At 43.2% G+C, this 14200-nt stretch overlaps 1 protein-coding gene across 1 annotated transcript; it reads right to left on the bottom strand.

Annotated features, from left to right (window-relative positions):
* Positions 1–8599: 8599 nt before the first annotated feature.
* On the bottom strand, positions 8600–13845 carry LOC129592517 (proton channel OtopLc-like). Its single transcript, XM_055488574.1, has 11 exons — positions 13403–13845; positions 12806–12929; positions 12070–12471; positions 11785–11989; positions 10803–11266; positions 10122–10265; positions 9908–10051; positions 9564–9719; positions 9406–9467; positions 9152–9199; positions 8600–9042 (listed from the first exon to the last, which is right to left on the bottom strand). The coding sequence occupies exons 1-11, from the start codon at positions 13738–13740 to the stop codon at positions 8745–8747; spliced, it is 2385 nt and encodes a 794-aa protein (XP_055344549.1). The 5' UTR covers positions 13741–13845; the 3' UTR covers positions 8600–8744.
* Between the last annotated feature and the right edge of the window lie 355 nt (positions 13846–14200).

Raw genomic sequence — 14200 nt, 5'->3', positions numbered from 1 at the left:
TGAAGCTGAGTAGAAGACTTAAAGCAAAAATTCTATCGCAGTTCAAGCCCACCGTTCGCGTCGATCCAGCAAGAGATTCTTCGTTCGGCCGCACAGCAAATGTAGCATCCTACAGTGTCCAAGGAACCGACAAATCCAGATCAGGTTCGTGCACCAATAAGCCAACATTTTCTGTAACAACTGTTTTGGAGCCGCTTTGAGACTGAACGTCAAAGGAAATATCATTGTTGAACAGCCTAGATTTTTTCAGATGCAGTGCAAATGCAAACGGTGAAAAGAAATCGCGAACCGCGGAACTAAAGTAGTCAGGCTCACATATACATATGGCGGATATGGCGGATTGTACAATGCGGGATTAAAAACGAAATGCTTCGTCTTAATAGATATTGCAAAAGCTCAGACTTGGCTTAGCTTTTGCGCTCATACCATCTACTTGCTTTACAAGCATGCGCGGTGGAAGTGTTTTGCTGCACGATGTTCCTTGAATACGTTTGCTGTATACATGTATTTTCGTATTTTGGAACGACGGGCCGACTAACCGGTTTCCAACCATTTTTGCAATGGATCTGTCTGCTCCGATTCTGCTGGCCACCAGTCGTGCTGGTGTATTCATAGCCATTCATTGCACGGTATCATCTGGTGATGGTAACAGTGATTTTTAATCAACGGGTATATTTATCGGTATCCACCTTCTCGAACCAGTTTCTGTCGGCTGACAAATGTCGCACTCAGTACCACTGGGTACACGCTAGCATACAGTGCTCAGCGCTGAGGTTAGCAGGAATACCGCAAAAACACGCCATTTCACGGGCTAATTCTTGTTGCGAGCGGTTTGAGGAAATCACTCAAGACATCTTGAAGAACATACCATTGAGATAGCCCGAATACGCACCAGACCAATCTGTCATACTTTTGGATACATTGGATAGATGTATTAGTTCCTACTACAAAAATGATTGTTCTTGTGGATATCTGGTTTCTACGAACAGACACCGAGACAATCGCGGCCCGCGCTAAACTTTGGATTCGGATTTGGATTACTCAAATTTGGACTAGGATTTTTCAAACTTGGATTATCTAATTTGGATTACTTAACTTGGATAACCTGGATTTCCTAAATTGGGACAGCGCGACAGCTCACCGTGTACGGTGCATTTACAAGCATAGTCCCGGCTATTCATTGTTTTTGCCTCTCAATGATTTCTATCCTGCCAATTTTTCTAAGGAAGTCCGATGCTTCAAGGAACGGGTATGGTCAAATGGAATTCAAAGGATGTGCAGTTAACTATTCATAATAACTATACGGAAACGATATTTGACGTCATAGAAAAAGGTAGTCCACTTGCTATTCGTGAAACTTAATTGCATTTATTTTAATTTCTTGACCGCTGTAGCCTGTAGCCAATGGCTAGTTTCGACATCTTCACTAACATTCGCGTACCTCTCGACGGTTGCGGGGTCGCCGGAATATGCTGGTCGAGCGAAGTCAGAAATTTCAGCCTGCAACAGATAGCTCATTTTTCAAGCAGTTGCTATTAATAATTATTCTCATGTTACAGTAAAGTAAGTTACTAGCGCTCCTCGTTACCCGCACAAAGATTACCTCATTAGCAGTCCTTCAGACATCCGGTTTGTGCACCTATCCTTTCTTATACTCGGCATGCCACTGGTGTTATGTTCACTAGTGCGCTAAATTTACTCTTTCTCACGTTAGCTCCGATGTACGAGTCAACTCATCACTTCCTGGGATCTCTCATCATAGCTGGATTTCACATTATGAGCACGGCCTTCGTGTATCTTTTATCAGTCGCATGTCGTGTGTGTTTTTGTCACGGTTTTGATATTACTTCCTTTTCAGTGCCCGTAGTTTTCCTTAACGGAGCACATTTGACTGGCTCACTTAATTGCGGCCGATACTGAATAGAAAATGCAAAGTAATAATAGTTCGGGACCATGTATTATATGCCTTTGTATAACTGAATTCGTATTCAGCCCATGATAATAGAATGCAGGTATCTTTTTGATAAACTGAGTGCCACCTGTTCGGCTTAAGCCAACTGATTTGTCTTCAACATCAAACGACTATTCCGTCCGCAACAATGATCTCTGTAAATGTATAATAATGCACGAGCGAGTGCTTAATCCGCCTTTTCAGTTGAATCGATGCAGTTTATCCTTGTAAACGCTCCCGGGACGTCATGGCGGTTATTTACTGATATGAACTGAAGAGATCCATTGTGAGGGAGGACAGAGCTACGGATTCCAATACAATTTAGGAGTTACGTCCATAAACCTTTTGGGCAATGATGATTTGTTCATCGCTGCATTGGCGAAGGGCCAGGAAAATTCCCGCCAGTCTATTCAGCTCAGGAATTATCCTATAAAGTGCTACAGTCTCCGTTTACACACAATTGAAGCAACTAAATTTTTTGCCCTTTATTTCAACACTTTCTGCACTTTATTTCAAAATCTGTACTTTCTGCCATTTTTAAACCAAGCAAGCCAGTCAGCCCAAACAGCATCGGTAATTATTATGGTCGAGGCAACCAACAACACGTCTGTCATAATTCCAGTATGGATAGAGTACCGTATACAGATTCATATATGGTACGTTTTTATGATGTTGTTCATAATAATTGGAACCATAGCCAGTGTGCTTCTTATAACATGTATCCTCACTTCCCGTGTACGTTCTAAATCCAAAGCGCTGCTGCTTAGTCTTCTCGTGGCGGTGACCTTTCAATGTGGACTGGGCGTACCACTGATGGCCACAGCCAGCGAGGGAACACCGTTCTCCATGCCATTAAGCGATCAGTTTTGTCCTTGGGCGTTCTGTATCTTTGTATGCTTAACCACATGGATCGACTGGGCCGACTGTATGATTGCCGCTAACCGCTTCATTGCCATCTGTTATCCCCATTGGTACACCAAATGGACGAAGAAATCCGTATTGTGTACGATGAGCATTCTGCCGGCGCTTATTGGTTTGACACTGGCTGGGATGCAGATGGCGCAGCTGGCGGGCAGTGTGAAGCGTCTGACGGTGTGGCGATCATGTAATATTGTCTACAAGAATCCGGTGTGGTCCGGACTGTATACTGTTATCCCCTTTGTCATACCCATTGCACTGTCGTGCATCTGCTATCTGTGTGTTTTCCTGGTGATTGTATGGCGACGCTGTGGTGCCAGTGGTCCCTTGGATGATGATGTCTCCCGGCTGCAGCGACAACAGCGGCGATATCGCAGCGTGCATATCTTTTTTGCCGCCTTTGTCTCCTATAGCAGTTGCATTCTACCGGGACCGGTCATCGCGTTCCTGTTTACTCGCTTATTATCCGAGCCGTTTCTGCAGCTAACGTTGCGCGTTGTGGGGCTTGCCGGCTTTGCATCGATTTCGGTATGCCATAAGCTTACGTTTTATTCCCTCAAACAAAAACAGTCCGTAACTCTTTCTAGATATCCATTCAGACGTTCGTTTTCGCGCGCTCTGAAATACTTCTGTAATTTCAAAGTCAAAATATTTGTATAGCCCGAGAATCGCTTGTGGAGAGTAGTCTAAAAGGATTATTGATTATCGTCTAATAATAGTAGCTTTACTATCCGTTCTTTGCGAAACTGAGGTATAAGAGGCATAAATAAGTAGAAAAGAGAAAGACGAACGTGAACCAAAACCAGTTCGGTAATTTGTTTTCCCACTTTTTTATTTAATGATGATGATAAATTTTAGCTGATGTACTCGTACCTTCAGTTGCATGATTAGTTAATACCATGTGTTATATCGAGGATCTCAGTGCACTACAAATTATTGGTGTACCTTCGTCTAGGTGATTTATTTTCTTCTTCTGACTGACTATCAGCAGCAGCTGTGGAACCTGATCAGCGGATGTAGGGCAAGATTGCTGACGCAGGTCAGACACTCCGCTCGCATTGAGCCAGCTGGAAATTTTTCGTTTGGCCGAACAGCTAATGTTAGTAACGTAGCATCCTACAGTGTTCAAGGAACGGACAGATCCAGATCAGGTTCGTGAAATCCGAAGCCCACATTTTTTAATACTGGCAGCTTCTGAATTCTTCTAAAGTAACCGTAGACGAAAATTATTGCATAATACTGACATCCAGATTTCCTTTCCTTTAGGCATAATGCAAATGCGGTCGACGAAGAAAATTCGCAAATCGCGGAATTAAGGCAATGTGCACCCTGCTCAGATATTCTTATAAGTGCAATTCTGCGGTGGCCATCTAAACTGCTATTTTTCGGTTTTAATTTTTGCCATTTTAATGCTTAATTAAATATGCGGAGCCATAAAATTGTAATGGTCAGCTCTTGAAATCGTACAGATATTACTGACAGTTTTGCTGGTTATATGATTCAACAGCAGTCCACCTGTACCGGGCATTTTTACATCTGTTAACTAAAGACGATGGCATTCTATGACCGGGACGACAAGGGATCATTGCCTATTCGCTGCCAGTTGCCAGAATAGTCTAAATCCAGTGCTGAAAACGGATCGCATCGGGTGGATGTGTGCAACTTTCCGTTGTGCTGTTCCCAGCACGGATGACGACTGGCAGCCATTGTAATTCTGTCTTTGGGGTACTCGGTCCGGCTAAACTGGTCGCACTGGGGTGTGACGAGAGCGCAGGAACCGGTACTCCAGCTCCTCCAATGGGATGCTGGATTTTGTAAGCGTTTTTCCAGATTCAAACAGTCCCACTACGGAATGAAACTTGTAACAATATGTTTTATTGCATGACTGTTTCGAGAATCTTAACCTCGTGAAACTCGATTAGTGTAGTATGCACTACCATTTATAGTAAAGCCAGCTAATGGAATAATAGACTGTACCGTAAAGGCAAGGACACAGTTACCTGCGTGATAATCGTCCACCTAAATTTACAATCAAAGTGACGAAGAGTTATTTTTACACAGCACCGTTTACATACCTAAGTACAGAGTACGTACTGAGTGCTTATTAACTCTGAATAAATCTCTGTAGACTGGACCGCAGATGAATCAACAGATTTAGACTTCAGTACACAAATCACGGCGCTATCAGAAATAAAAAACAAAGCAGTGCAGTAAAAATGCATGGATGTAACGCGGGTTGTTTGGCCGACAAGCGCACTAGACCATCGCCCGAATACTGGAATTGGCAACTAACTGCATTTGCAAGTCGCCCGGGCTGACCTTCACAGTACCGCAATTTTTCTTATATTTTGCTCACTTTATGCATATAAATACAGAATACTGTACTTTCATGGTATTATGCTCACCGGCAACACCCACATCACCAAGGGACTCACTTTCTAACTGCTGATTGCACGACCTACCTTTCGATTTTTGACTTGCCTTTCACTGCAGTTTGTGATTATCCAAACAAAACGTACTTGTTGGGTACTGAAATAACATTTGTAATACGTACGACCGTACGAAAAATGACAGGTTCTTGTGCACTACACCCGGTCTAGTTCCTGTAGTTCGTTAATCTTATTTTTTCATGAAAGTTTATTGATTTTTACGATTTAAAAAACCATAAGCAGTTTCTGCAGTGCTATAAAAGTAAGCATTTCTGGCAACTTTGTTTTGCTGGGAGAATTTAACACCTGGTGGGCAAAATGCGGGTAGGAACCCGCATACTGAAAAAATCAAGAGTAAATCTTTTTGGGTTTCGGGACTTTATTAGTACGATGTTTAAACATGCCAAGTCATCACTCTTGGGTTTCATCAAAGTACTGTAACAACCTGGTAAGCTCTCATTTGCACGTACACAAATACCGCATTAGCAGTCACACAAACTTCCGGTCTCTGTGTGCATCCCTATATCTTAGCACGTCACGGGTGCACTTCATTTCTGTAGTATGTATACTGGATTATTAATTTTCTCCTTTCGTTAGCGTCCGCTTTGCGTATCGGATTATCATCTTTCTTACATCGCCACGGACTCATCTTCCAGGGTTCCTGGACAGAGATTTCTGAATGTCGGTATTCATTCAGTCCATCAATCTCGAGTGAGCCGTCTACATTTTGAGAACGAAACCGTTCTACTGATTGTATTGTCATCGGCAGTGTTCAGCACTTGATGTTTAGGATTGTTTAAGATTATTTAGGATTGAGGAATGTTTAAGTGGTCGCGCGTCTTAAGACTGACGAACTACAAAACACATGTTTCACTAATTTGATAGTTTCTTTGCCAGCATATGCAAACATTTATTTTGGTTTATAAAGTTCCGAGTTTTAACTCACTCGCGTCTTACAAGCAGTATCGAGCCGGGGCAAGATTGTACTTTTATTATATTTGTGCGAAAATGCACATTCTCTACCGTATACCTTATTACCTACTGTATTTTGTGGTATTGGTATTTGGTATTTCTAAACTGATTTGAATGCTAAATATCTGGAAAGATTCTTTGCGTGGAACTCAAAGCTACAGATTTCGAAAAGATCTAAGAATCTCTTTGCAAAATCCGGGAGTGGTTGAGGATGCTTCCACCATCGCATCTGTCACCAGGAAAGTTCTGTTCAACAGAATCCCGGAATTTTCGGTTAAACAATACTTCATTTATTTAATAAATGGTATTTTTAAATAATACTTCTTTCAAATAGTTTTATTGATATTTAAAATTAGTAGTATTTAATTCATGGATGATAAAGCAAATTCTATATCTTCCATTTGAAAAACCGTAAAATAACGAATTTATCATTAAATCTCAATGAAAGTCTCTGAGTCAACCTTCATTCTTGCCTTTTTTCAATTTTTTCAGTATAAACTAGTCTGGAAAATAGCACTCTGTAATTAAAAACTTATTACTATGCTCGGGGCAACCCACAAGACTTCTGAAATCATAACTCCAGTATGGATCCAATACCGCGTGCAGATCCAAATATGGTGCTCTTTCATGATTTTCTTTACTATAATCGGAACAACAACCAGTGCTCTTCTCATAACATGCATCCTTACCTCGCGCATACACTCCAAGTCCAAAGCGCTGTTGCTGACCCTCCAGGTGGCGGTGACCTTCCAGTGTGGATTAGGTGTCCAACTTACGGCAATCGCCAGCGAATGGACGCCGTTTTCCCAGCCAGTCAGCGATCAGTTTTGTCCATGGATGTTCTGCTTCTATTTATGTTTAATCACATGGATCGACTGGGCCGACTGCATGATAGCATTTAACCGATTCGTTGCCATCCCCACTTGTAAACCAAATGGACGAAGAAATTCGTACTGTATACGATGAGCATTTTGCCGCATTGATTGGACTGACACTGGCTGGGATGCAGATGGCGCAGTTGGCGGGCAGTGTGAAGCGTCTGACGGTGTGGCGATCATGCAATATTGTCTACAAGAATTCTGTGTGGTCCGGACTGTATACGGTTATCCCCTTTGTCATACCCATCGCCGTGTCGTTCCTGTGTTATATTTGCGTTTTCCTGGTAATTATGTGGCGACAGTGGCGCCGATGGGGAGCCAGTGCGCCACTGGACGATGATGTACCGGGAATACAGCGACAGCGACAGCGTCGGCGCTATCGCAGTGCCTATATCTTTTTTGCCGCCTTCGTCTCCTACAGCAGCTGTATTCTACCGGGACCCGTCATAGCCTTCTTATTTACTCGATTATTATCTGAGCCGTTTCTGCAGCTAACTCTGCGCGTTGTGGGGCTCGCAGGCTTTGCTTCGATTTCGGTATGCCGTAAACTCGCATTTTATTGCTTCAAAAAAATTTCCCAGTAAACAGTAACACTTTTGTACAAATTCACCCACACTTTCTATTTTACCCTCTTCGAAATACTTTGGTTTTACCGTATATTTACTTCATTCTACAGGCATTTGTACCGCGTGCACTGTATACGAAGACAACTGCTAACTGCTTGTGTGCGAATCATTTAAGGCCATGATACTATCCGTTCTTAAAAACTTCGTTGTAAGAGGCTTATTACGAGAAAGACGAACCTGAACTGGAACCAGTTCGGTAACTTGTAAACAAAATTCTTGATCTACGTAATGATTAAAATTCTCATAGGTAAAATTCAGTTGATGTAGCGTATATACAACCGCCATTACGTACTGTATCAACATGCGGCTATCTACTCGAGTAGCTATTTAAAGCGTTCTGTCATTGATGTTCCTCACCCTAGGTTATTTATTTTCTCCTTCTGACTGACTATCGGCAGCAGTTATGGAACCTGATCAGCGGATGTAGAGCAAGACTGGTGTCGCAGGTCAGACCCTCTGCTCGCATCGATCCAGCCAGAAATTCTTCATTTGACTCAGCAGCTAACGTAGCATCCTACAGTGTACAAGGAACGGACAGATCCAGATCAGGTTGGTGCACCCAGAAGCCTACCTTTTCCAAAAATAGGCTGCTTCCGAACCATTTCAATAGTAACCGTTTGACGAAAAATATTCCATATTTGCTAATATTGAAACTGAGAATTGTTTTTCCAGATAAAATGCAAATGCATTCGCTGAAGACAAACCGTGAATCGTGGAACCAGAGTAGTAGACGCCCTTCTTAAATATTCGTGCAACGAATTCTATGCTGGCCATTATATGGCTCATGATCGTGCTGTTTGTTTGTTTTAATTTTCTCCATAGAGTATCTGCATGATTACAGTAGGATGGGAGGAGCCATACAATTCTAATTACAAGCTGTCGAAAGCACAATTAGCCTTGATGGTAATTGTGAACTAAAAGTAATCTATTTGTACAGAGCATTTTTACAACTGTAAACTAAAAACAAGTTCTATAACCGGGAAGACGAATGATCGTTGCCTATTCGCTGCCAGTTGCTAGAATAGTCCAAATCCAGCGCCGGAAACCGGGCATCGGGTGGATGCCTGCCTTTCCGTTGTGCAGTTCCCAGTACGGACGATGACTGACTACCATCTTGATTCAGTGTTTCTGTCGTACTGGGTCCGGCTATACTGGTGGCGCTGGGGTGTGCCGAAATCGCAGGAACCGGTGCTCCAGCTCCGCCGACCGGATGCTTAATTTTATAAGCATGTTTCCAGATTTCAAACAGCCCCGCTGCGGAATGAAACCTGTAACGTGTGTCAGTGCTCGAGTGTTCGCGAATCAGCGAAAAGCAAGTACGACTGCAGTGCTACAGTACCAGTTACTACATTAAAAGTCGGTTAACAACGCAATTACCTGTATAGCAAAGTCAAGGGCACCGTCACGTGCGTGATAATCGTCCACCTAAATTCACAAATAGCGTCACTTATTAGTTATATTCCTATAATATCTCAGTTATGTGATCTAATGGGCGTAGCCGCCAGCGTACCAAGAAGGCGGCACTACTTTATAAAGCCATTCACATAGTTATGTTGTGTTAGAGAAAATCCATCGAAAACTACTAAGTTAGTCATATACTATATTTATTTAGATGGACACTGGTTACGCACTCGTAAACTCCAAAGAAATCTCTCTGTAGTGGACTAGCTTCGCTCCGCAATGTCTTGAAAATCTACAAACAAAAATTGTCTTTTGGAAGTTGCTATCCAGAGAGACTACCCGTATTTGGCCAAATTAGGCTATAAAGGCTATATCGGTAGGACTTTACGTTCATATTCCAAAAGGAAATATTGATCACAATCAGAAAAGTCAAGGCGTTCCTTCCAGGCTTCTGGATTTTCCCCACACGTCGGCTAGCATCCATGTGATCTAGAGCGCCATGACTGAGCGAAACCGGTGTATGCGCTATTGAACGATGCGACACCTACGAGTAGAACAAACGCTGGTTTACTGCAATGCTTGCACAATAATTCATGATAAGTATGTACTGTAACTTTTATATAAGATCAAATGCCAAACAGCGCGTCGGGTTTTCAAGTAAAATTTTTGTTCCGGCAGTCCGGCGCAAAGAAGCAAGGTTTTTTCGCATTATGCTGCAATCCTTGAACTTGCCTCAAATATGTAGATTGTCTGCAGTGTGGCTTGGACGATGGCCAATGTCTGCGTAACAATCATCAGGATGGTGTTGATGGGTATGCCCGGTGCGTCATCGTTGCTGCCGATTATGCTGAGCACGCTAAAAGCGTACACGCCAACCTATTACAAGACTTGCTTCGTAACATTCAGCGACAATAATAAAGACGTTATATAATGCTTTGTAACTCACCACGGAGATTAAAAGCATTGCAGTATCCAGTTCCCAGCTAACGCGACATCCCACATTTTTCGGTAGTTTCCGGGCGGCTTCCACGAAGGCGATAATCGTCGCGCCGATGCCCAAACAGTATAAAATGGTTTCGCCGATTTGTGCCTGTAGAAAATAAGAAGTTGTGATTTTTGAAACTGTAACACGACCGAAAAAAGTGACTTACGCAAAAACGTAACGATTTTCCGTACTTCAAAATACGAGTACCATTAAAATTGTCAAACACATACGTTGCTGGAAAATTTTTTTGGGTTTTGGTTAGCAATAATGTACATATCTGTGAAATAAGCGGTGTATAAAAACGGCATCTTTATCTTGCTAAATTTCAAACAACACGTTTCCTGTAGATTTACAGATCTGGTGGTAAAATCGGATATACGGCATTTAAAAGGCGGACAAAACGGAAGCAATAAAATTAATCTTGTATTCTAAGGCAGAACTAAGATGTAAGTACAGACTTAAATATGACACCTAAATGTGGGACGAGAAAATTCGTACTGGCTTTTGGTTGGCTGACGTAAACACTGCGGTTGTGCGGTATAGTTCTATTGCGAAGAAGTGGGATAAAGTTCTGTTCTTAATGACACTTTGCACAGCTCCACACATTACAGTGAAAGGATTCGCACCACAACAGTTGCTTACCGCTATAAGAGCCAGTTCCGGATTGCGATTCTTAAACACGAAGAACAGGATCAAGCACACAATGGTCAGCGCAAACACCACCGATCCGGTCAACAGTCCCCCCACCGCCTGATCACAATCCAGCCAGTACAGTCTCTGTGTCGGACCACCTTTTGTCGATAGGACGTTGCAGTAGCTGCACCACCGCCCGGTGAGTTGATGCCGCTGCCATGTCGCGATGTGCTGGTGATCGACATCAGACGAGCGGCGTTTGTAGCGCGGCGGAGACGAGCGCTCCGTGGTAGAGATATTGCGGTACATGATGTAGATGATACCGGCGGAAATCACGGCGTAACCGATGATACAGGGGTACAGGAAGACTGAGGCGTTAACGAGAACACCAGCGAGCACGGATTCCGACTGCAGGCAAGCTGGGGAGGAGAGTGTGGAGAATCCGTCGATGCCGTTGAATTTCCGATCCACACCTGAAGTATCACAAGCGCATTTACCAATACGATTAAGAGCTCCCACCGAAAACATTCAGAAATAATTCTGGAATCAAAAATTCCAAGAACCAAAAACAAGACGTATTCCTGTCAGGGATCTTCATGGTATATTAAACCCGCAGAAAAACTGGTTTGCATTGGTTTCGAAACTGAAATTTTTAAAAATATAAGCACTTATTAAGCAGAACAAATCATCAGCAACATTCTCTCGAAAACTTCGCAAATTAGAATTTAGAAAAGTGTTAGTTAAAATAAAAAATTCCAAAGTGTGTAACAGCCATAAAAGATATGACTGCTGGATACGAAACTTTATTTAGAGAAAAAATGTTACGTGAGATCCCGGAAGTGTGTCTAGAAAGTTAAAAAAGGCTTTTCAAAACTCGTTAAGCCAAAATTTATAAAACTGCTGCAACAAATCCACGAGAAAATCTCGATGTGTGCCAAAAGTAAAAATGACCTAACTACGAGCGATTCTTTAATCATCTGTCAATACTTACTTCGATAATAAAGATTCATGTGGACCTGACCAAAGGGTACCGTATGCTCCTCCGTGCCGTTCTGTGTCTTCTCCTGTTGCGAGCGGTACACGGTAAACTCGTACAGCGTCTGATCAATCAGCACCCGTAACCAGATCGTAATATCCGTCGCCACCAGATGCATCAGCCCGAACCGACTCAGAATGACACTGCGGTATATCACGTGCTATTAAAACAAACAGGTATAGTGGCCGTGGTTGATGTGGGGATATGAGCCGGTGAATAAAGGACTGCTTACTGTGTTACCTTGGAGTAAAGGAAGATAAAGTACGTCTGTAGCGCCACAAACGTGAGATTCATCAGCGGAATCACGCCAACAATAACCTCGTAGCAGCGCCGATTACTGATGAAGACCCCGAATTCCAGGCAGGAGAAGATCATGGCGCCGATGCCGCAGATGATGGCGTTTACTTTCAGGTAGACGCTGCTCTTGGTGCGGGCTACCGGATGCGGGAAGTTTTGATAGCTGCTGTTGTGGGACGCGGAGAAGTCGTGGTCCGAGGTGGTAATGCCTTTCCGCAGAAATCGGAAGGGTCTCCACAAGAAGAAGCCTCCATTTCCGTTTGTGAGTTTCTTCACGCGGAAGAGGAAGATCATTGCGTAGACGAGATATAAGATGCTCAGGCCGTATAATGCCGCATCGAACCACTGTAACCGGAAGATTTAGTAAGATGTGTTTTCTGTTAGAAGAGTATCCGGCGTAACCGTTCGTATGCGGATTTACATCCCGGCCCAAGCCGCCAGGTTAAAATTTTGGATCAGTGCGAAGCACTATTTTAATTAGCTCACAAAATATTGACGAGAAAAAAAAATCTTGGCGGACGTTGTTTGAACCAGCCGACGGTTTTGCTGGATTGATGGCAAAAGCGTCTGCCTGGCAGACGGTTTTTTCGTCCGAACAGTTTTTCCGGTTTTACCGGTGGTATACAGAATGATGTAATGGAATAGAAATTCGTGAACTAGCGTTTCGAAGCGCTTTTACCTTAGAGTAGGTTATTGGAATATGATTGTCTTTCCGGGCTTGGGCGGAAACTGATAAGGCGATATTGGAGATGATGATCAACAGGGCATACAGTGCCGCCATGGGCTGTGCGACGTCAGATTTCCTGCAATTGTGTGACTGGACACTTTAGCAACACTTACTCCCATGCAATAAACAACTTGGGAATTTAAATAATTCTATGCTTACTCAACGAAATTGCCGACAAGAACTTGATACCAAAGTACTAAGATCAACTGAAACATACGCAAATAAATGCACTTTAAAAAATATCCCTAAGAGTAGAAGACATTGTTCAAAAAGCAGAAGTTTGACAGAAATAACGTAAAAAATCAAGGTACTGATTAATCGCTACTACAAAAAGAAGCACAGGTTACTCAACGTTTTTGCCCGTGCCCGCCAAAAAAATAAAGAGTATATATAAAACCATAACGAGCCGTTTTTAAATAAGCCAGCAGTATAAAAAGAAGTAGCAAAACATGGCTACATTTTTAGAATAAAACGGATAAAATTAGACGCGAAAACGCCGAAAAAAGTAGGGTACGAGAAGGAATGTATAGGAAACAGCCAATAACGTACCATTCATCGTCGTCTTCGTGTGGAATATTATGCTCCAGCGGATCATCATACAGTGTCCGATCATGTCCATTCCCAAGGCATTCTCCCACTGATAACGTAGCCTGTGAATCACACATCATCCGCTGCCGTCCCGTACCCTCGCATTCCGGCAGCTGTCGCAACGCCGCCAACTGTCGCCGTGTGGCCGGCTGGTCATAATCCAGCGGATCGACACTACTGCGGTGTGAATACGCCGTCCGATCCGTGAAGAGCGATTCCGTCGAGTCGAACGGAACACGCGATAACATCCCCTCCTCATCGGCATCCTCAGGCAACCTGTTGGAGCGTTGTTGGGCCATTCTTAATGATCAATGCAAATTGTTGTCCTTAACAGTGTTTTTCACGGGTGTTGTACCGTCTACATGATTAAGCAACTGAATGCCGCGTATTGTCTAAGTGTGTCAGCTTTGTATTACTTTGTTTTACTTTAGGCCTTAAACTGTGTGTGGCTAATTGTAGCGACGGAGCCGGAAAACTGACGATGTCAGGCAAACAAACTACCAGCTCAGGCAGAAATGTGAAGTGGCTCACTTGTCAGAGAGGCAGTTAGAGAGAGTGAGAGAGAGCCCGGCTATTGAGGTCGACGCGGGAAGACAGTGGTTGTCTTGTGTGCGAGCTGCCTGTAAGGCGACCCCATCTCAAGTGCGTGTTTGTTTATTCCGCAGTGGCGGCAGCAAGCGGTGGTGTATTTCTAAAGACAGAAATTGTGATTGCGTTGAGTTTGGTTGTCGGTATAGTTTTACGTCCAGCGGACAGCAA

The sequence above is a fragment of the Paramacrobiotus metropolitanus genome, unplaced genomic scaffold, assembly GCF_019649055.1.
Source record: "Paramacrobiotus metropolitanus isolate TYO unplaced genomic scaffold, Prichtersi_v1.0 Parri_scaffold0000053, whole genome shotgun sequence".
Taxonomy (NCBI): Eukaryota; Metazoa; Tardigrada; class Eutardigrada; order Parachela; family Macrobiotidae; genus Paramacrobiotus; species Paramacrobiotus metropolitanus.
Note: the sequence above shows the minus strand (reverse complement) of the source record. Positions and strands in the feature narration are given on the sequence as shown.

Coding starts and splice junctions, on each gene's coding strand:
- LOC129592517 (XM_055488574.1), bottom strand. CDS start 13,740: ATGGCCCAACAACGCTCCAACAGGTTGCCTGAGGATGCCGATGAGGAG. Junction 11,990..12,069: donor TTATCTTCCTTTACTCCAAG/GTAACACAGTAA, acceptor TTGTTTTAATAG/CACGTGATATACCGCAGTGT. Junction 9,468..9,563: donor TTTCCTTTTGGAATATGAAC/GTAAAGTCCTAC, acceptor TTTTGTTTGTAG/ATTTTCAAGACATTGCGGAG.